The 22,042-nt window shown below is 38.8% G+C and overlaps 1 protein-coding gene across 1 annotated transcript in view; it reads left to right on the top strand.

Annotated features, from left to right (window-relative positions):
* Nucleotides 1-22,042, top strand: part of LOC107573487 (band 4.1-like protein 1) — a 116,922-nt gene that overhangs the window by 22,089 nt on the left and 72,791 nt on the right. The window contains exon 3 of the mRNA XM_016259919.1: nt 17,785-17,889. Within this exon, the coding sequence (XP_016115405.1) occupies nt 17,785-17,889 (105 nt within the window). The remainder of the gene's footprint in view (nt 1-17,784; nt 17,890-22,042) is intronic.

The following is a 22,042-nucleotide window of genomic DNA, read 5'->3' as shown; positions in this document are numbered from 1 at the left end:
CAAAAGGTACAATGATGAATGACATGGCCATAAGGTTTTGTGATAGAATAGAGATTACTGTCAATGCCGTATGACATATGATTTAATTTATACTGTAACTGAACTTTTCTGATGAAAGGTGTGAAGGTGAGTTATAGTAATGTGCAGTCTCTACCATGGTAAAGACTATACAGTATCACATGGTATAATGTAATGTAAAATGCTGTATTTGATGCCATCTGTCTTCCTTATTCTGATACATCTCTGATCAATTTCTCTCCCTTGTATCCTGGTGTATATTCACAAATTACAAAACGCACAGTTTTACATATGAGGATGCCCTCAAAGGGAGGTTTTTGGTGATTTTGTGAGGTTTTGCTAAATTCTTGGTACCAATCGTCCCCAAAATATGGTTAGTCACTTAAACGCACAAACACACACACACACACACACACACACACACAAACAAACACATGTATTCCAATCATTATGATGACATTCCTTAGGAACAATGGGTTTTATACTGTACAAATATTCTATACCCCTACATTAACCCTACTCCTAAACCTACCCTTACGGAAAAAAATAACATTTTAAGTTTTGTCCCCATAACATAGGGTTTACCTGAACCACACACACATACACTTACAAATAGTGGTTATCATCGAAGATAAATCACTTATAGTGCAAAAAAATTATTCATTACATTTGGTTATCCCTGAATTGCAAACAAGTTCTTTAGAAACTATATCTATTGAATCTGTATCTATAGATATCTAGAGATGCACCAAATGATTCACTAATTAACCATTAAGATGAATTAGATTAAATAATAGGCAAATTTATTAAACTGAATGAGAACATATGCAAATGAAAAGTTTGATTGTAAGAGCTTTATGAAAGACTTACTGTGAATGAAACATTGATATAGATGAAACAATTATTTTGTGTAGTAAAAAGGATACTTTGTGATTGTGTGTATTGTACTAAGACTAGGGATATGCCAGTATCAAATTTTCATTTTGCGATTAATTGATAATGCTTTTATCACGGTATACGGTATTGTCACAATATTGACATTTAGTTGCAAAAAATTGTCATAATACAGTATAACAGGTTTAATAATTTTTTTCTTATAACAAAAATAACTGAACATTTAAATACAATAAGGCAATACACAAAAAAATTTATAAAGTTAAACATTTTACACAGATTAAAGTGCAAAAGAATTATAAAGACCAATAGGTATCACTTTACTCCATCGGTGACAGAATGGAGAAAAAACCTTCGGAGAAACCAGGCTCATTCGGGGGGCCAGTTCTCTTCTGGCCAGACGAACCAGCAGTTCAATTCCAGGCTGCAGCAAAGTCACATTGTGCAGAGGACTCAACTGGTTCCTGTGGTCTTGTCCCGGTGGCCATCTAGGAGACAAGGTCTTCACTGGGGATCTGTCTCTGGGGCTCATCTAGTTGTCCTCTAGGTGCTGATCCACCATCTGGGCTGGATACGTACTGGATCCAAGTGACTGCAGTGACCACTTGATCTGGATACAGACTGGATCTGGTGGCTACGGTGACCTCGGAATAAGAAAGAAACAGACTAATATTAGCATAGATGCCATTCTTCTAACATTGTAGCAAGTACATTGGGTGTTATGGGAAGTGTTCCCGGTTCTGGTTTGCTAAATAATGCAACCTAAAAAAATCCTTTAACGGATATGAATATTAGAAATGAGTTAGTGTGTTATGTGTAAGCCAGGTTAAAGAGATGGGTCTTTAATCTAGATTTAAACTGACAGAGTGTGTCTGCCTCCCGAACAATGTTAGGTAGGCTATTCCAGAGTTTGGGCACTAAATAGGAAAAGGATCTGCCACCCGCAGTTGATTTTGATATTCTAGTTATTATCAAATTCCCAGACTTTTGAGAGTGCATTGGACATGGAGGACTGTAATGCAATAAGAGCTCGTTCAAATACTGAGGTGCTAAACCATTCAGGGCTTTATAAGTAATAAGCAAGATTTTAAAATCTATACAATGTTTAATAGGGAGCTACTGCAGTGTTGACAGAACCAGGCTAATATGGTCATACTTCCTGGTTCTAGTAAGAACTCTAGCTTCTGCATTTTGGACCAGCTGGAGTTTGATTATTAAGCGTGCAGAACAACCACACAATAAACATTACAATAATCTAACCTTGAGGTCATGAACGCATGAATTAACATTTCTGCATTTGACATAGGTCGTAATTTAGATATATTTTTGAGATGGAAAAATGCAGTTTTACAAATGCTAGAAACGTGGCTTTCAAAGGAAAGATTGCTATCAAATATCACATCTAGATTCCTAACTGATGGCGAAGAATTGACAGAGCAGCCATCGAGTCTTAGAGAGTGTTTTAAGATATTACATGCAGAGTTTGTAGGTCCTATAATTAACTCCTCTGTTTTTTCAGAATTTAGCAGTAAGAAATTACTTGTCATCCAGTTATTTATATCGACTATGTATTCCGTTAGTTTTTCAAATTGGTATGTTTCGCTGGGCTGCGATGAAATATAGAGCTGAGTATCATCAGCATAATAATGAAAGCTAACACCATGTTTCCTGATGATATCTCCCAAGGGTAATATGTAAAGGAACAAATAAAAAAAATCACGATAGGCCTACAAATGAAATAAATTGCTTTTTAGTTTTTCAGGTAGGTCTAACACACAGTAGGACTATTAAGAGATTTTTTTTTTCACCAATTATCCAAATAATGTTTAATCTTAGCTATTATTATCCGAGGACACATGAGCATAACGGTTAGCAGATCAACGAATGAGAGGGCAGCGTTACCAGAGTTGCCCATATACCACACCTTGTTACAGCACAGTAGGTCTATTGCAGACAGAAACAATCCTGTACTACATCGATGTTTTTTTAACATGAACGGTATATGAATGGAGCAGTCACATGGGCCGCGAGTTACTGAGCGGAGCACACACGCGCATAGAGCGGGATAACACACACACACACACACACACAGAGCGGGATAATACCATACAGTCTATGGATAATACACACGCGCATAGAGCGGGATAACACGTGAAAGTGAATCCTGAGCGGTGAACTCATTTTCGCAGCCAGAATTTCTGTGCATCTCTAATTATTGGCAACATTAGAAATGGATATTATATAATAGCTGCTTTTTTGAACATTTTAGCAATTTAAAAATATAAAAAAATTATTTTTTACACAGCACCCCTGCTCTCGACAGACCCCGGTTGGGAAACACTGGTCTAAATAATGCCGCAAGTGGGGCTTGAGGAAGTGACGTCGCCTGCGTCTGCGCCTGATGCAGCCCCTGAAGCGAGACACAGGAAACAGAAATACTGCAAAATAATAATAATAATGAGACGAAATAACGTTATAACAGTTCGTTTCATCTCGTTTTGGTCAACGAAAATGAAGAGACATTTCAAGCCACATTTCGTCTCGTTTTTATTCGTCAACGATATTGCATTATACATTTAATTATCGTCATCGTCACATGACCAGCATTTTCGTCTCGTCTCGTCTCGTTTTCGTCACATGATAAAGGTTTGTTGACGACTATATTTAGTCATAATTTTTGTTGACGAAAGCAACACTGTGCACTTCCATTAATGCCAACAAAGTTTTCTAGTCTATTCAAAAGAATGTTGTGGTCAATAGTGTCGAACGCAGCGCTAAGATCCAATAGCACTAATAGAGAGATACAACCATGATCAGATGATAAGAGCAGGTCATTTGTAACTCTAATGAGAGCAGTCTCAGTACTATGATACGGTCTAAATCCTGACTAGATATCCTCACAAATACCATTTTTCTCTAAGAAGGAATATAATTGTGAGGATATTACCTTTTCTAGTATCTTAGATAGAAAAGGGAGATTCAAGATCGGTCTGTAATTAACTAGTTCTTTGGGGTCAATTTGTGTTTTTTTGATGAGAGGCTTAATAACAGCCAGTTTGAAGGTTTTGGGGACATATCCTAATGACAATGACGAATTAATAATAGTCAGAAGAGGATCTATGACTTCTGGAAGCACCACTTTTAGGAGCTTAGATGGAATAGGGTCTAACATACATGTTGTTGGTTTAGATGATTTAAAAATGTATACAATTCTTCCTCTCCTATACTAGAGAATGAGTGGAATTGTTCCTCAGGGGATCTATAGCACACTATCTGATGCTATACTGTAGCTGACGGCTGCATCGTTACAATTTTATCTCTAATAGTATCGATCTTGGAAGTTAAGTAGTTTATAAAGTCATTACTGCTGTGCTGTTGGGAAATGTCAACACCTGTTGATGCTTTATTTTTCGTTAATTTAGCCACTGTATTGAATAAATACCTGGGGTTATGTTTGTTTTCTTCTAAAAGAGACAAAAAGTAATCAGATCTAGCAGTTTTTAATGCTTTTCTGTAGGATAGGGTACTTTCCCACCAAGCAATACGAAATACCTCTAGTTTGGTTTTCCTCCATCTGCGCTCCATTTTCCGGGCTGCTCTCTTAAGAGTGTGAGTGTGCTCATTATACCATGGTGTCAGACTGTTTTCCTTAATCTTCCTTAAGCATAAAGGAGCAACTCTATCTAAAATGCTAGAAAAGAGAGAGTCTATAGTTTCTGTTACATCATCAAGTTGTTCTGAGGTATTGGATATGCTAAGGAATTGAGATAAATCAGGAAGATTACTTACAAAGCAGTCTTTTGTGGTAGAAGTCATGGTTCTACCATAATTGTAAGAAGGAGTAGAATTTACAGTTTTAGCTATATTAAGTTTGCACAAGACTAGATAATGATCTGAGATATCATTGCTTGGCTGCATAATTTCAACACCAGCAACATCAATTTCATGTGACAGTATTAAATCTAGAGTATGATTTCGACAATGAGTAGGTCCTGACACGTGTTGTCTAACCCCAATAGAGTTCAGAATGACTATGTATGCTGACCCCAATGCATCTTTTTCATTATCAACATGGATATTAAAATCACCAACAATTAAAACTTTATGTGCAGCCAGCACTAACTCGGATATAAAATCAGCAAATTCTTTAATTAAGTCTGTATGGTGCCCTGGTGGCCTGTATACAGTAGCCAGCACAAACATCACAGGGGATTTTTCATTAACACTTGTTTCTCTTGATAATGTTATATGAAGCACCATTACTTCAAACGAGTTATACTTGAAGCCTGCCCTCTGAGAAATACTGAAAATATTATGATCAGTGATCATATCATTTACAAAAAGTGCTTTCGTAGAAAGGGACCTGATATTCAATAAGCCCAGCTTTATCATTTGTTTATCTGTATTACTATTTTCTAGTTCGGTGAACAGACACAGTCTCTATAGTGTGATATCAAGGTGAAAGGGTCTCCATGTGCTGAGAATTAACTGATTTTTGTGACGTGAGGCGGCTAGCAGACGGTCGGTTTAGCCAGTCTGTCTGCTTCCTGACCTGGGCCCCAGTTAGTCAAGTACAAACTTCAAGACTATGTGCCGTATTTCTAGAGAGAAGAGCGGCACCACCCCAGGAAGGATGAAGACCATCTCGTTTCAACAGGTCAGGTCTGCCCCAAAAACTCATCCAATTGTCTATGAAACCTATGTTATTCTGCGGGCACCATTTAGACATCCAGCCATTGAGTGATGACAGTCTGCTATGTATCTCATCACCACGGTAAGCAGGGAGGGGATCAGAGCATATTACAGTGTCTGACATCGTATTTGCAAGTTCACACACCTCTTTAATGTTATTTTTAGTGATCTCTGACTGGCGAAGTCGAACATCATTAGCACCAGCGTGAATAAATATCGTACTGAATTTACGTTTAGCATTAGCCAGCACTTTTAAATTTGCCAAGATGTCAGGCACTCTGGCTCCCGGTAAACATTGGACTATGGTTGCTGGTGTCTTTATTTTCACATTCTGTACAATAGAATCGCCAATAACTAGAGCACTTTGATCAGGTTTCTCAGTGGGTGCGTCACCTGTTTGATATTTTGATCGGAACGAAAGAGCAGTGTTTTGACCCACGATTATGCCGCCTCACAGTCACCCAGTCGCCCTGTTGTGGAGGTTCTGTAACCGGAACCAAACAATGTACAGGACTCCCTGAGATAGTCGCATTCAAAGCCGTATCTAGTGCCCTCATATTCTTATTGTCCTCAATTAAAGTTTGGATGCGTGTCTGTAATTCTGAAATCTTCTCTGTCAGCCTAACTATTTTCCTGCGTTTATCACATGTGAATCCCTCAGCGCCGACAGAGAGAGCTAAACTATACATGTGGCAAGTTGTGCAAACAACAATAGCAGGAGAAGAAGCCATTACTTACCGTGATTGATGAATGATTCTGACTTACCACTGTTGTTTGATGAACTCATGAAAAAAAGGAGCGAGAGAGAAAAGAAACGGAGCGAGAAAAAGAAAAAGAAAACAGCAATAGATGCGAATGGAAATGTGAATGACAAGCTAACCGGCTAACGAATGCTAACGCACTGCATGCGCGCTGCACTCGCAGTTTTAGAATAAAAGAAAACAATCAAATTAATCAGATTAGTCTGATAGATAATATCAGAAATATGGTAGGAGCCTAAGATTAATGAATGTTTAGAAGAATTTTTCATTTTTCTTTTTTCATACACAAATCTAAATGGCTATTTAAATCATTTGAACACCTTTCATAAACAGAAAGCTGTTTTGTTTACGGGGTTTCCGGGGTAACAGCTGCATTATGTTTAGCGCCATCTGCTGTCAGAGAGGGAATGTGCGCTTAAGCGTCTCTCACGTGTTTCGCCATGCACTTCTCATTCGTGCTTGTTTGCATCAGAGTGTGTCTTTGACGCAGCATTGAGCAGTGCATTGTGACCAGTTAATGGGAAAGATATTCTTAAAATGCATTCAAAATTCGGAATAATTTGTAATAAATTATTATTTTCTGTATTTTGAAGTGCCCACGATAACAATATCGTGCATATTCATTATCGTGATATACCACATTACCGAATACTGGCACATGTCTAACTGAAGTGAAAAAAAACTGCAAGACAATTGAAAATATGCTGAAATGTTTGAAAAAACTGCACTTTTGATGATCTGTTGTGATATTAGTACTAAGAGTTTTGAAAATGTAACAGTTGCTTGTGAAAATAGTACCAAAGCGAATTTAAAAAAAAAGTAAAATTACACTCTCGAGTATTTGATGTTAAAGCTGATAAATTACTGACTCCAGCATGGCCCATTATAATACACAAAAAAGGACTGATCAGGGAGTCGGCCATTTTAAGGGCTGTCTCAATCGCGAAATCCTTCCAGTGCACTGGAACATTCGCTCCCTGAAAAAGAACATGTAACAAAACAATGTGTTTAAAGAGAATAAAAAACTATATTAAAATTAGATTGGTCCTGCCTGTTGTTTATTAATTCCAGTGATGATGTTGTAAGGTTGAAAGAACCTCAGATACCTTGATCGCCTGAGAAACAGGCAATAGAAACATACACAGGCATCTTCGAGACACCCAACAGAGTGGAGGTGCAGGAAACTTCCTTCCCTTCTGTCCATTTGTTTCTTTTTAAATCCCTTGACCCATCCTTCCTTCTACTCAGTCTGCTCAAAATAATTATATGAAAATGCCAATGCAAATGAACTAACAGATATGTCTGGTATCATTTGAAATGTCTCAGTGCGACTGGTACAATGGTCTCATTTATACAGAAGTAAACTAAAAGTTAATAAAGATTTGAAGATTTAGAGATATTTTGCTTACTGTAATGGGTGTGCCCTCTCCCATGGTCTTTCATGCAAATTATATTCTGTTCTCATTGAGGTGTAAACTACCCAGGTCTGGGACCGGGGTTAATGCAAATTCCAATTGTTTGTACATGCCTTCATTTGGGGGATGTTTTATCTTGGTTTTGTATTTGAAGGATTGCAGCAAAAGGGTCAGGGCGATTCTGTAGCCAGAAAGCCCGTTGTGTGGTGTGTGTCTCTGCACTCCATACTATGTATTTTCCAAGGTCAGGTATGCACCTTTTACTCTTAGATTTATCCTTGAGAATTTGATGTAATGATTTGATATTTTTGAATTGGCATTGTAATTGGCATAATACATATTTACCTGACTGATAATAAATTGTTACATTTGATTTTATTCTGATTTACTCTGAAATTATTGACTCTAGTAGATTACGTTGTATCCTTGTTACCGCATTTCCTGCGTCAGGTTAGTAACAGACTAAAATTCAGTTGAGATGGAGCATAGGGCACACCAACTGTATCTTTAGAGATCCGGCTAACACTTGGTATTAGTTCAAGTGTACTTAGATTGTAAGGGCTTATAGGGAATTTCAACCCCCCGCATAAAAATAACCGCCCGACCCCCCCCCCCCCCCCCATTACTCATTAGCTCATTACTCACATCTTCAACACTCTGATCTTCATCACTTTCCTCCGACAGATTTGGTGTAGTCAGAAATGGGGGTCCTTTCCACCACAGTTTGCTTTCCTTCAGGTTAGCTGCAGTTTGACCTCTGTTAGGGAGATCTGCTAGATTGGCCTTACCTTTACAGTGAGACCACATTGCAGGGTTGGTTAAGGACTGTATTTCAGCTACTCTGTTTGACACAAACTGTTTCCATTTGTGAGCTGGACAGCGAATCCATTGTAGCACAATCATTGAATCTGTCCACAGGTGAACCTGTCAGAGCTCCATATTCAAAGGCTTTAGCAAGTTGTTTCCTAGGGTGCTTCTCAATCAGTAGTAAGGGCACTGATCAGGGAGTCGGCCATTTTAAGGGCTGTCTCAATCGCGAAATCCTTCCAGTGCACTGGAACATTCGCTCCCTGAAAAAGAACATGTAACAAAACAATGTGTTTAAAGAGAATAAAAAACTATATTAAAATTAGATTGGTCCTGCCTGTTGTTTATTAATTCCAGTGATGATGTTGTAAGGTTGAAAGAACCTCAGATACCTTGATCGCCTGAGAAACAGGCAATAGAAACATACACAGGCATCTTCGAGACACCCAACAGAGTGGAGGTGCAGGAAACTTCCTTCCCTTCTGTCCATTTGTTTCTTTTTAAATCCCTTGACCCATCCTTCCTTCTACTCAGTCTGCTCAAAATAATTATATGAAAATGCCAATGCAAATGAACTAACAGATATGTCTGGTATCATTTGAAATGTCTCAGTGCGACTGGTACAATGGTCTCATTTATACAGAAGTAAACTAAAAGTTAATAAAGATTTGAAGATTTAGAGATATTTTGCTTACTGTAATGGGTGTGCCCTCTCCCATGGTCTTTCATGCAAATTATATTCTGTTCTCATTGAGGTGTAAACTACCCAGGTCTGGGACCGGGGTTAATGCAAATTCCAATTGTTTGTACATGCCTTCATTTGGGGGATGTTTTATCTTGGTTTTGTATTTGAAGGATTGCAGCAAAAGGGTCAGGGCGATTCTGTAGCCAGAAAGCCCGTTGTGTGGTGTGTGTCTCTGCACTCCATACTATGTATTTTCCAAGGTCAGGTATGCACCTTTTACTCTTAGATTTATCCTTGAGAATTTGATGTAATGATTTGATATTTTTGAATTGGCATTGTAATTGGCATAATACATATTTACCTGACTGATAATAAATTGTTACATTTGATTTTATTCTGATTTACTCTGAAATTATTGACTCTAGTAGATTACGTTGTATCCTTGTTACCGCATTTCCTGCGTCAGGTTAGTAACAGACTAAAATTCAGTTGAGATGGAGCATAGGGCACACCAACTGTATCTTTAGAGATCCGGCTAACACTTGGTATTAGTTCAAGTGTACTTAGATTGTAAGGGCTTATAGGGAATTTCCGTTTAGGTCAACTGGATGTTGTTCGAGCAACCTAGTGAGCCTAACCTCTGTTTATTTTAATATTACTCTAGCTAAGTGTTCATGGGGAAACCATGGCATGACCATACCAAAACTACTATCTGGGAAATTAATGTTGGTCGGCTTATATCTATAATAATGGTCGTGACCTCTGACCAGAAATAATGTTGCTTTATTCAAGTGTATACAAATCTATGGGGGCTAATTAAAAGTAGGGTAAACGTTCCTATTAAGCTCACGTACCCATTAAGCACACTTCCATATTTGAGCTCAGATTATAAAAAGAAAAAATAATGTATTATCATACTTGATGTCTTAACCAATTGATGTGTTTGTTACTACATACCTCCTATAATTTCAAATCAATAAGATCATTGGACACTGAGATATGTGTCTCCATGTGTTCACACTGTCTGGCGGCCATTTTGAAAGCTGTCTAAAAACTTTCACCAAAAGAGGAGCCCCTTAAATGTGCATTTTTTAGACGTTTAAGCCTTTATTTTGGATAAGTTTCACTACTTACTGTAAAATTAAGAGATTAATGTTTAGACTTTTGCATATTATAACCTGGAGCATAGATGTGGGAAATAATTACAGTTAGATGCAAAAGATCATTTTAGCAGCATAGCGCAGATGCTACAGAACACAGCTTCAGTGTGACTTCAATAAGAAAAAGTATAATTTCATAGATATTGTTAATAATAGTTGTTCATATTAAAATATGTATGAATTTAATACGTGACCTAGACTATTTATTTAGCAAAATCCTGTCATTTTAATAAATATTACATGAAATTTATAAAAAATTGTTGCTGCTCCAATTAAGCTCAGTGTGCTCTCTTTAAGCTCTTCCACATTGAACGTCTATGTAAATACTTCATAAACAGACTTTAAATATTAACTGATGGTTGTCACTTTAAATTAATCTTTATAACATGGTTAATAACTTATTTCACATCTTTAAGATGACAAAATCTAGATGTAACTATAGTTCATGCCCAAAGATGAAAGAGGCATGTCGTTCGTACAAAGAAGGAGCCATCAGAAACCTGCTGTATCTGTCCATGAAAAAAGCGACTAAAGGCTGGAATAAACTTCATGACTTTTAAAATTTGAACAGATTTGTAAAACACCAGTGCATGACGTGATCCTCAGTCATTTAGGGCATGATGGCTAGTTTTCCTTTGTGACTTCTAAATAGTCACAAGGAAATCTGGCCATCATACACTAAATGACTGAGGATCACACACTACCAGATTTCATAATGAGGCTAGTTTCTGTGTTCATCCCCATTAATTTATTGGATTGTTTTATTTAATTTTTGAATTTGTGTTACTTAGCTGAACGTGGACTAGTCTAGATGTTGCAATGTGCTTAAATGCAGTGGCGGGCCGTGCATTTTACACCTAGGCCTTCAGTGGAGTCCTACATGAATTAATCCATCTCTTCATACCATCATAATGATGCCACGGCTATAGAAACCATAAATATGACACAGTAATGCAGTATAACAGGGCACTACATAACAGACAGGTATCTTATGTAACGAGAATGAATGCCATTACTAAAGAAAGAAACCCAATTAACAATTGCGCAACACATCATCTGTAGCTGAAGCATTAACCTAACAAAATAACACAAATACAGTCCATCTGATGTTTTTACAGACATTTATTCACCCAAACGCATTTATACCTTACAGATAGCATTGGTATAAAACAAATAAGGTGATTACATGTGTACAATGTTCACGAGTCTCCCCGCCGGTCTGCCAGCGCACTGCGGGAGGAAAATACTCGTTAGCACAGCTTTACTAGGAAAGTGAGCAAGTAACATTAAAATAATTCATACAAGACGATGAAGAAAAGTGTATAGATGTGTTTTAATGTACCTCTGTGACTCTCATCTCCCTGCTGGTCTGCCTCTGCCAGGAAAAGACCGGTTAATACAGCTCCACTCGGGGGAACTGAGATATTCTTACGGAAACTGAAACCTGGCTTTAAATTGCACAAATAACATCAGCATACAACGCATAAAGCGATACAAGAGTCAAAAATGAAAATGAACCTACCATTCTCTAGTGGTTTTTCATCTTCACGAGTCTTTCACAGAGCCGGTGCCGAGGGGGGGTGTGGTTGTTTTTCGCAGTCATTAGGACTACTGTTTTTAGATTTACTAAATATAGTAGGCAAATATTTTTTCAAAATACACTGAAAATCTAAACCTGAGAAACAGAAATAAAAGTTTTACTAAGTTTTAATAAAATGATTTACAGTGATGCTGTTTGCTAGCTAGTATGCTGACCATCCAATCAAAGGACAAGAAAATGCTGACGTTATCGTTAGCCAGCTAGATGGCCCTGGTGTTGCCAACTCGAAATCTGATTGGTTAAAGCAACAGTTTCATTGCCATTGATTTAAGCTAACAGACGCCTGCACTGTGGATTCTGAAGGCCGTAAGGCAGATTTATTTGACCCTGGCAACACAATTGCTGAAATATGATTGGATAAAAGCTGTAATATAAACGTACACTGCTGGAAGCAGTGCAACCAAGAGAAAAGCTATGAACTGAAGAGAATAGACTATTGGAAATAATTTAATACACATTCATGGAAAAATATATTAAAACTAAATCAGTGATTCTGATAGTGTTTAGGCCAGCAGAGAAGGCTTTGCTGGCCCTGACGGCCCACCACTGCTTAAATGACACTTCATTATGAATATATAACTGATCAAATCGAGTGCCTTGTTGCTTGATTTTAGTGTTCAGTTTTTTTGTGATTGACTTTGTGTCTTCAAATAAAAAAAATGTTCAATTATTCTTTAAAAAGGTTGTTTAAAATAAACAAAAAATTTTAATAAAACATGGTGTGAGCTTAATGGGAACAGGGATGTGCGTAAAGGGGACCAAAATGAACCCATTAAGCACAGCCAGACTTTTTGCATTTAGATCTTAATCAAAATGATTTTGTCATTTAAAATAAAATGTTATATTTTTGTGTAAGAGATTAATATTTTATTTTAACATAACTTTTTGTACTGAAACCAATATCTTGTGCACTAAAAAAATGTCTCAATGTAGATTTTGGTGAGCTTAATAGTTATGTTTACCCTACTTTTAGAATGAGCAAGCATAGGAGTGGCCTTCTGAAGTATTACCTATTACCTCTGTCTAATAACCAAGACTGACGAGAATGTGACCGTAAGATACGCTAACAGCCGAAGCGTTATCTTTGAGTGACATGAGCACTCGAATGAACGAGTACAATAATATTAAAGAATAAATAGAATAATCAGATGTCTAGATAAATTATCCTATAAATGATCAATAATAATTGGCATTTTAACTCAAATGTGAGGTCATAATAAAATGGAGTCAGATTATATAATAAAATGGAGTCAGATTAGAATTGAATTTAAATTGAATAACTTTGCACGCTGACAAGACTGAACACACAAGAAACCTTCAGCCACTACTGGATACCTTCCTTGGGCCAAGTGCGTGGACCTTACAACGTTCTACTATTTTGTCTGTTGATATTGTATGTAATCATGTCACTGGAATTCGAGTGATCACTGTCCCAACGTGCAGTGAGTCAGGGAACTTACCAGTGACCGAATTCGTGTACACGATATGATGTTTCATTTACAATGTTCGGGAGGAGCACGATCAGATAATCAATCAGTCTGGCCCAGGTGGAGCTCGTCAGCTAATCACCTTAACAAGCACAATACTTATATATATATATACAATATATACAGTATATAGCCAACTTACCTCTGTTCCACGACAGTTTTCCAGCATCCCGCCTCCACCCCAACACCTCACTCTTAATCTAATTTCATCCCATTCTTGGGATGGGGGGGGTGTTCTTTGGATTCAGGCTCTATCCCGAGCTTGGATCCCTCCCTCTGGACAGCACGCCAAATATGCTACTAATTGCTCAATCATATTATATGTCAGTGCGAACTCGAGCTACTAATTTGGGAGCTAGGGAGCTGATTGAGATGCACGCCTAGTCTTGCTCCAAACACTGCTCCCATCAACTGCTCCCATCAACTCAAGACATCTTCTTCAGCGGAGCTACCCTGGACTTTGAAGCGACGAGGCATGTAGTCTTTGTTCCATCCACCTCTCGCAGCAAGTATGCAACTGTACTTTAAGCTTTCTCGCTTATGTCACAGAACACGTGAAGTTGTTGTGCATCGTGCTTGTGTTCAGATTTGATTTCATACCAGCGGGGGATGACTATGTGGTGGATCTGTGGAAATTCTGAACACCACCTTTGCCATTCTTGTGCAAGATCTGTAGGCAGCTCCTTATCCCAGCCGAGACCTTGTATCCACATCTCTTGAAAAAGGCATTTCACACGCACAGTGAAAGGGGTTAGAAAACCTATTGGGTCGAATATGCGAGCAGAGAGTTTCTCTGTTACTCCTTTTGGTGTTCTCTAGTTTTGCTACAGCATCCAGCAATGCAGTCAGATCAAAGACGAAATCATCCGCTTCAGTCCTCCACACCAAGCCTAGCACCTTCAGTACAGCTCCTGGTGTCTCTGTCTCTGGTGCAAGTTCATTCATTGTTGTTTTCCATTTCTCCTTCAACTCTGGACAGTTTGTTGTCCATTTGCAAATGTCCATGCCACCTGTGGACATAATCTGTTTGGCATTAGCAGTTATGGAGAAAGCATTCTCAACGTCACTTGTACTTGAGATTAAGTCATTGACATAAAGTGATTCCTTTATTATCTTTACTACCTCAGGAAGTTGGGCTTCATATTTCTTCAAGTTTTTTTCTCACTGTAGCTGCGAGGAGAAATGGGCTGGGGGAGACTCCAAACACTACCCTCGTCATCCCTAGCACACGCTGCTCCTCACTTATGTCTTCATGAGGCAGTGCAGTGAGTCAGAGGAAACGCACCACATCTCGGTACTTCTTAGCAAGAGAAATCTGCAAGAAAGCCTTTTTGTTATCTGCTGTAAATGCAATCGCATGCAGTCTGAATTTTATTAATATACTGAGCAGATCTGGATTCAGGTTAGGACCAGTAAGCAGACAGTCATTAAGTAATGGAAAGTCTGTCATGTGATGAGGCATCAAACACTACTCTGAGTTTTGTTGTTACCTTGTCTTCGTGGTGAACAGCATGATGAGGCATGTAGTATTTCACAGCGGTCGGAGATGACTCCTCCTGCACCTCTTCTTCGACAATGCCCTGCTCAAGGTAATCATTCCCAACTTCATTATATTGGTGACACAGCACTACATCTGACTGCAACTTTCTCTTAAGGCCTTTGAATCTTTTCCTTGCAATTCTGTAGTTGTCTGGTAGTTCTGGCTTGTCAGGTTCATATCTTCCATCTTTGTACTGACTGTCTTTTCAAACTTGTGAGGAGCCTCCTCTTCCTCAGGACTGGCTGTCTGCTTCGTGGTGATACAGAGAGTCTCTATTTCCCAGAAGGCTTTCAGACGCTGTGAAACCAGTGTGTCTTCAGTAACTTGTACTTGCATGCAGGCTGCATCAGCAACACTGGACATTTTGACTGGGCCTTGCACTGACCATCCAAAGATGCTCTCAACGGCTACAAGTGTGTCAGTGATTCTTTCTACTTGGCCTGACACTATACGCCAGTAGTAATCGGCACCAATCAGCATCGACAACTCTGTATCATAAGTGCCATCATCTGTGTAATCTGCTAACTGCAAGCCTTTTCGTTCCAGCTCTGCTCACCTGGGATCTTCATCACGGCAGTGCACACTTGGGGTGTCTCAAGCGCTTATATTTCAATTTTCTGCCCCTTCTTCCAGACGTTCTGCAGACTTAATTTCACTGTGTTGTGCTTTGCTGTAACTGGTGCTGCAGAGCCAAAAAGAGTGACTGTTTCTTGCTTGATCACAGGTAACTTTAAAGCTCTTACTGTGTTCTCACTGATGAAGCTTTTCTGACTGCCTCCATCCAGTAAGCAGCGAATGCTTCTCAGGTCCTTCTGCTTAGGTTGTACTGTTTAGCGGGCTATATCTTTACTGAATGTGAAGCAAAGGAACAAACTACATTGTCCTTGTTGTCATCAGTGTCAGATGTACATGTTTCTCTTTTCTCACGTACAGCACTGTGGTGTCAGCCTTCACATACATTACAGCACAGTTTAGTCTTACAGAATCTTGCGATGTGCTTTGACCCAAGGCACACAAAGCATCGTCCCATCTTCATCAGTTTGTCCTTTCGTGCAGCAATATCAGTTTTGGGACACAGTTCTGTTTTGTGTGCTGCACTCTCACAGAAAAGGCAGTTTTGTATTCTTTGACTGGTGGCTTACAGTACTGCAGCTGATGGCATGTTGTGCTTTCTGTGCTTCATTTCAAATGATGTGTCTTGTCTTTTAGCTGGTTTCTGATAGCTTTGACTGTCTCTGGAATTACTTCCAGAAGTGGAGACTTAATCAGCTGCATGGTTCTTTCTCTGCTCAGAATCTCTTTCTGCAGGAATTCCATAACTTCTGAGACTTTACATACATCGCTGGTTCTTCTCTGACGGCTGTACTGGAGAGTAATGTCATCTGGAATCATCTGTAGCAGAACAGGGCACAACAAGCTGCCGTACACCCAGCGATTCTAAGCTGTGGATATGTACTTCACATTCATCATAAAGTTGTCTCAGAACAGTGACATCATTAGATTTCTTTACTGGGCAGAGATTCAGCAGTTTAGTCTTGTGCGTGTTAATAATCAGGTCCTTTCTTCCTAACCGATTCTGCAGCAGCTCGATTGTGTGATTCTAATTACTGTCTGTTAACATCAGTCCCACTATTGCCTTAGAAGCAGCGCCGGTTAGATACATCTTTAAGTAAATAAACTTCTCTGTTTTGCTCAGTGCATCATTGTGAATAGCGGTTTCAAACTGATTCCAAAAGTCTTGCCACTGACTGATTTCACCATTAAACTTGTCAATAATCAACTTGGGCAACTTAACTGTTTGTCTGATCAGTGAGGGCTCTGTGCTGCTTGGTCTGCTGCTTTCCCGGTTTCTCTGTATCACGCGTGCGTGATTTCGCGGTGATGACTCGCTCTTTATAATCCTCAACATCAGCGAATTCATTCTCCAAATCATCTGTGTCTGTCCCTTCCTCGATTCTAACATCCAACTCCAGCAGCATTTCCTCTTTTTCAGATAACAGGGCTAACAGTTCACATAGTCAGTAAATGACTGGATCTTCTTTGTCTACTTCTGTTTCAATATCTTGTAAAAGTCTCGTTGTGGAAGCGCGTACATCTCTCCGTTTTCTGAGTAGTCTTCCAAATCACTCCACCATTTCAGGTGTTGTTTGCTAGTTTCCTGGGTTTCGGCACCAGACGCTTTGTCATGACTTCACTAAACAAGCAATAATGACTCGTGATGACTTGAATTAAAAACAAAATAACTGATTTATTGGAGTTTCAGGTTTTTTACATGGATGAATTCACTTTTGCAGTGCACACACCACGTTACTCAGTCAGTTCACTTCTCAGCGAGCTCTCTATCTGAACAGCATTATGGGTAATTTTTCCTAAAGGGGAAGAGCCAAATAAATTACTATATAAACTGTTTCTGTTCTTATTATTGAAAACAATGAATTAAACACTATACTAAGCATTTATGACTAATATTCATCTAATTTAAGTCACAACAGGTACATTTATTGTAGAAATGCTTATGCATTTTTTGTAAAATAATATATGTGACAAGCAACTTGTACTGATGGGGTAGGAGGGTGGAATTAATCTCTGATCAGGACCAAATTATCAAATAAACCAGTGTCAAACTATAATATATAAACATGTTTATTGTTTGCACTGTCTGGTAATTGCATAATTTATATGTATGTTTTACCCCTTCCACGTTTGTGTTTTGTTATTTTTGCAGAAACAGTGTAAGGGGCAGGTTCTCCTGGACCTGGTGTGTGAACATCTAAACTTGATGGAAAAGGACTATTTCGGCTTGACCTTCAGTGATTCTGACAGCCAAAAGGTCAGAGAGCTATTCCAAATGCTTCTATCATTAAATCTCAGACATATTTCAGTTTTATCCCACAGAACAGAAGACTAGCAAATAATATCTCTGCAAGATCACTTGTATCACAATTAAATGAGATGTAAGCATAGAATTATTAATAATAATAATTTGCAGATAGGTAAGGAAAATTTACTTAATTCAAGATTCAAGCTAACATCTGAAGACTCAAGCAGCTACTTTGCTGTCTCACTCTCCAGTCGGTCATCAGTCTATGGAAGAAAAATAATGACAAATGTCTTTGAAACAAAAAAAAGCATGTTGAATTGCATTAACTGAAAAAATAATGCTCTGCATAAACAATGCTTGCATTTGAATGCATTGTATTTTCAGGGCTTGCATTTTTAGGGGCTGAAATTTGACATAATTGTTTATTTAAACTGGGAATATTTGAATTCAAAATATTTCACACACATTATTAAATCAAAAATTTAATTATTCATATTCACCTTCCACAATTCACTTCCAAAATATTCAGTCTGTTTAAAAATATGGTGATTTTCAGGTGATTTCCACAAATTCAGTGGTTAAAATTCGGCAGAAATTTCAGCATTTCACATCCGGGAAGCGCAGGAATAGCAGTAGAGTATCGATGCATGATCTCTTTCTGTTGTTAGTTGCTCACCTGCAGGAGGTGCAAGCAGCTGTTGATGAAGACCAAAGCAACAGGTAGATCAAGTCATTCATTTAAAAAAAAAGATTTTCAGCAATGGAGCAAGGGTACATAGAAGTTATGATGATCAGCACTGTGAGCTGTAAGGTCTTGTATAGACAGGTGTGTGGCTTTCCTAATCAAGTCCAGTCAGTATAATCAAACACAGCTGGACTCGAATGAAGGTGTAGAACCATCTCAAGGCTGATCAGAAGAAATGGACAGCCCCTGAGTTAAATATATGAGTGTCACAGCAAAGGGTCTGAATACTTAGGACCATGTGATATTTCAGTTTTTCTTTTTTAATAAATCTGCAAAAATGTCAACAATTCTGTGTTTTTCTGTCAATATGGGGTGCTGTGTGTACATTAATGAGGAAAAAAATGAACTTAAATGATTTTAGCAAATGGCTGCAATATAACAAAGAGTGAAAAATTTAAGGGGGTCTGAATACTTTCCGTACCCACTGTATATGTGGAAAAGCTGACTGTGTGTACGTTTAATTCAACATCTTCGCTGTTACTCGGTTCCCCGTGTAGCAGCTTTCTCTACCACAAAGGAGATTATAATGCTGTTTTACCCGACGTTGATGTACATTACATCTGAGGAGACATTTATTGTATTCAGTTGCTTAGTTTCCTTAACTATGGCTTGTGTGACACTGGGCTGTAATATTGGAGTTTCCCTCATACGTCACACTCCAGGATTCCCCAACATTGCCAAAAGGCTGATTTATACTGATTTATACTTATGGCCTCTACGCCGTAGGCTATGTGTCAGTTTTCATTTATACTTCTGTGTCGTTGTCCGCATCGACATGCAGTTACACATGCAGACCGCTAGTTTGCGGTGTCCATGGCATGTTTCTGGTGTAACCCCTATTATCATGGAGGTGGCTTTTAACCATCCAATCCAAAAGAGTGAGTTCGCGCTGCGTCTCACTCTGCGCGTATAATATAGGAAGAAAAAAGACAAAAAAAAATAACACAAATAAATTGATACTGTTTGCTTACAAACCCAGTTTGAATGTCGCCCGCGTATCTCCACCAAAACTGTAATGTTTATTATTTTGAGCGGGAGAATCTTTCTTTGTCTTTTGTTTATGGCTCATTTGCATGCTTTATGGCCGGTCTGGAATATCCGTAGTTTTAACCCAAAATATCGTACGAGTCATATGATGCGTTTCACAATCACATACTGTACGTCATTGCCCGAGGGATGAAGAACAGGTAACATTGATACCAAGAAACAATCATTTGGAATAGATTAAACCAAAGATACATACATACACCTGAATATCAGTGTTTTATGGCTTTAACTAATACAAATAATGAGTGGTAATTCGGCTAATCTAATAGGGGAACGTACACACAACACATGCATATACCAGATACAATTATAACTGATTAATTATAGTCTAAAATAAAGAAATGTCTTTATGTGTGTGTGTGTGTGTTAGTTTGGGTGTGTGTGTGTGTGTTAGTTTGGCCATTTACAGCTCTTTGCAGAATGTGTTTGAAATCAGATTGGGGGATGCTCGTGGGGGCTGGTTCTAATCTTCTTGACGGCGAAGAACCATCTGGCAATTTAAACCCCTATACGAACGTAAAGTTCCTGACCAGAACTGTAATTTGTATGCAAATGTCAAAAGGCTAAAAGGGGTCTTTTAAGCCATAAACAGTCCAACGCTCATGCATGATCCTACGCAGATGCTACACAAGGCAAAAGCCAAAGAAGAAGCAGCTTGACGGAGAAGCATCAGCAGTGATGGCGGTAAATAAATATCCAAGAACAGATAATGCATTTAAAACTACAAAAAGGAGATGTCAACGGAACAGGAGAAGATGGCATTCTTTCAGTCTCCACAAGGAATTGTACTATGGCAGATCAACATTGTTTTTCGTGGACAACTTAGTGATGTATGTTGTATAATAAATGATAAGACACTTTTTTTCTTTGCTTTGTTTTATTTTAAATAAGAAGGTGTAACATTAATGTATATTAAAATGCAAAAAACACACAAAACTGAAATATATATGGAGGGAGGGGGAGAGGTTCTAGCAGACCAATCACAGCGCTTGCGGTCCACGTAGAATTGACACGTCTTTACATTTTTACATTTGTGCGTGCTACACGTTGGCGTAGCTACGGTGTAGGTTTGACGCAGAAGTATAAATTGGGCTTAACATGAAAAATGCTAAACGCGCCTTTGTGAACTAATATAGCGATATAAAAAAGACCTCAGATCTCAGAATACACCTGATGCAAACTATATACAGGTAAGCAAATGAGGTCAGAAGAACGCAACAAAATGCAACATTTTCTTTAAACGCTTTGCTAGCGCGTTGAGCTGCTAGATTCAGTTGAACTTAAATTCCTGTCTGCTAAGACAGCGCTCCTGACCGCGCTCACTTCCATCAAGAGGGTCAGGGGCCTCCAAGCATTTTCGGTGAGCGAAGAGTGTCTTGTGTTTGGGCCGGCCTACTCTCACGTTGTCCTGAGCCCCCCCGACCTGGATACGTGCCCAAGGTTCCCACCACACCTTTTCGCGATCAGGTGGTGAACCTGCAAGCACTGCCCTCGGAGGAGGCAGATCTAGCCTTGGTGTTGCTGTGGACCGCACTTGGAATTTCAGAAGCTCTGAGCAGCTCTTGTCTGCTATGGAGGACGTGATTTAAGTCGTAACTTAATATAATAACTGCGTACTGCAAGTGAATGATGCACTGTAGTGCCATCATAAACAGGAACCCTCTAACACTAGCGTTCTCTTTTCTTTTTCTATTCCATCTACTTGTTTACTTTTTATTTATTTTGACCCTCTAACTGCCTCACCCTTGGACTGCCCCTGTGTTCCTGAGTTGCGTTTTGCTCCTGTAGGGTATCAGACCGAATCAGACAATTTAAGATTTGATAAAGAACAGTTGAAACACGATGAGCCGAATTCCACAGAGAGGCCCAAGACACAGTATGTTCGTAAATCAGATCCTGGCGCCACAAGCCTGAACCAACTAGCAGCTTTGAGTAGCTCACAGCATTTAAACAAAAGAACACTTATTGAGAATTCCAAGGAGATTGTCAATTTTGGGGCAAGTAATCAAGATTAATGGTCAGAGATGCACAGCATGACCATGTAAACCAGTGACGATCACGAGCTCTTTGGATTGACTTCCCCACCTCGACGACAAAGAACAGACTGAGATTCCTTACAGACCTTTTAACCTCTGGTCTGCACAGAACATGTCCTCAGCCACAGAATGGCACCGAAACTGCCTTTCCATGCACCAAAATGAACTCAAAAGGACTTGTGAGCAACTAATCATTTCTATGCATAACTCCATATCATGTATTGTTACCCACCCATTAGACTATCATGTTTTAATCACGTATTGTGTATGTCTTTTTGATAACTATTGAATAGCTTAAGGGTTCATATTCATGTTTAGTATGTGTGTGTGTGAA

This window comes from Sinocyclocheilus grahami, unplaced genomic scaffold (assembly GCF_001515645.1).
Source record: "Sinocyclocheilus grahami isolate Dianchi unplaced genomic scaffold, SAMN03320097.WGS_v1.1 scaffold1958.1, whole genome shotgun sequence".
NCBI lineage: Eukaryota > Metazoa > Chordata > Actinopteri > Cypriniformes > Cyprinidae > Sinocyclocheilus > Sinocyclocheilus grahami.
The sequence above is the reverse complement of the archived record's forward strand: the minus strand, read 5'-3'. Positions and strand labels throughout refer to the sequence as shown.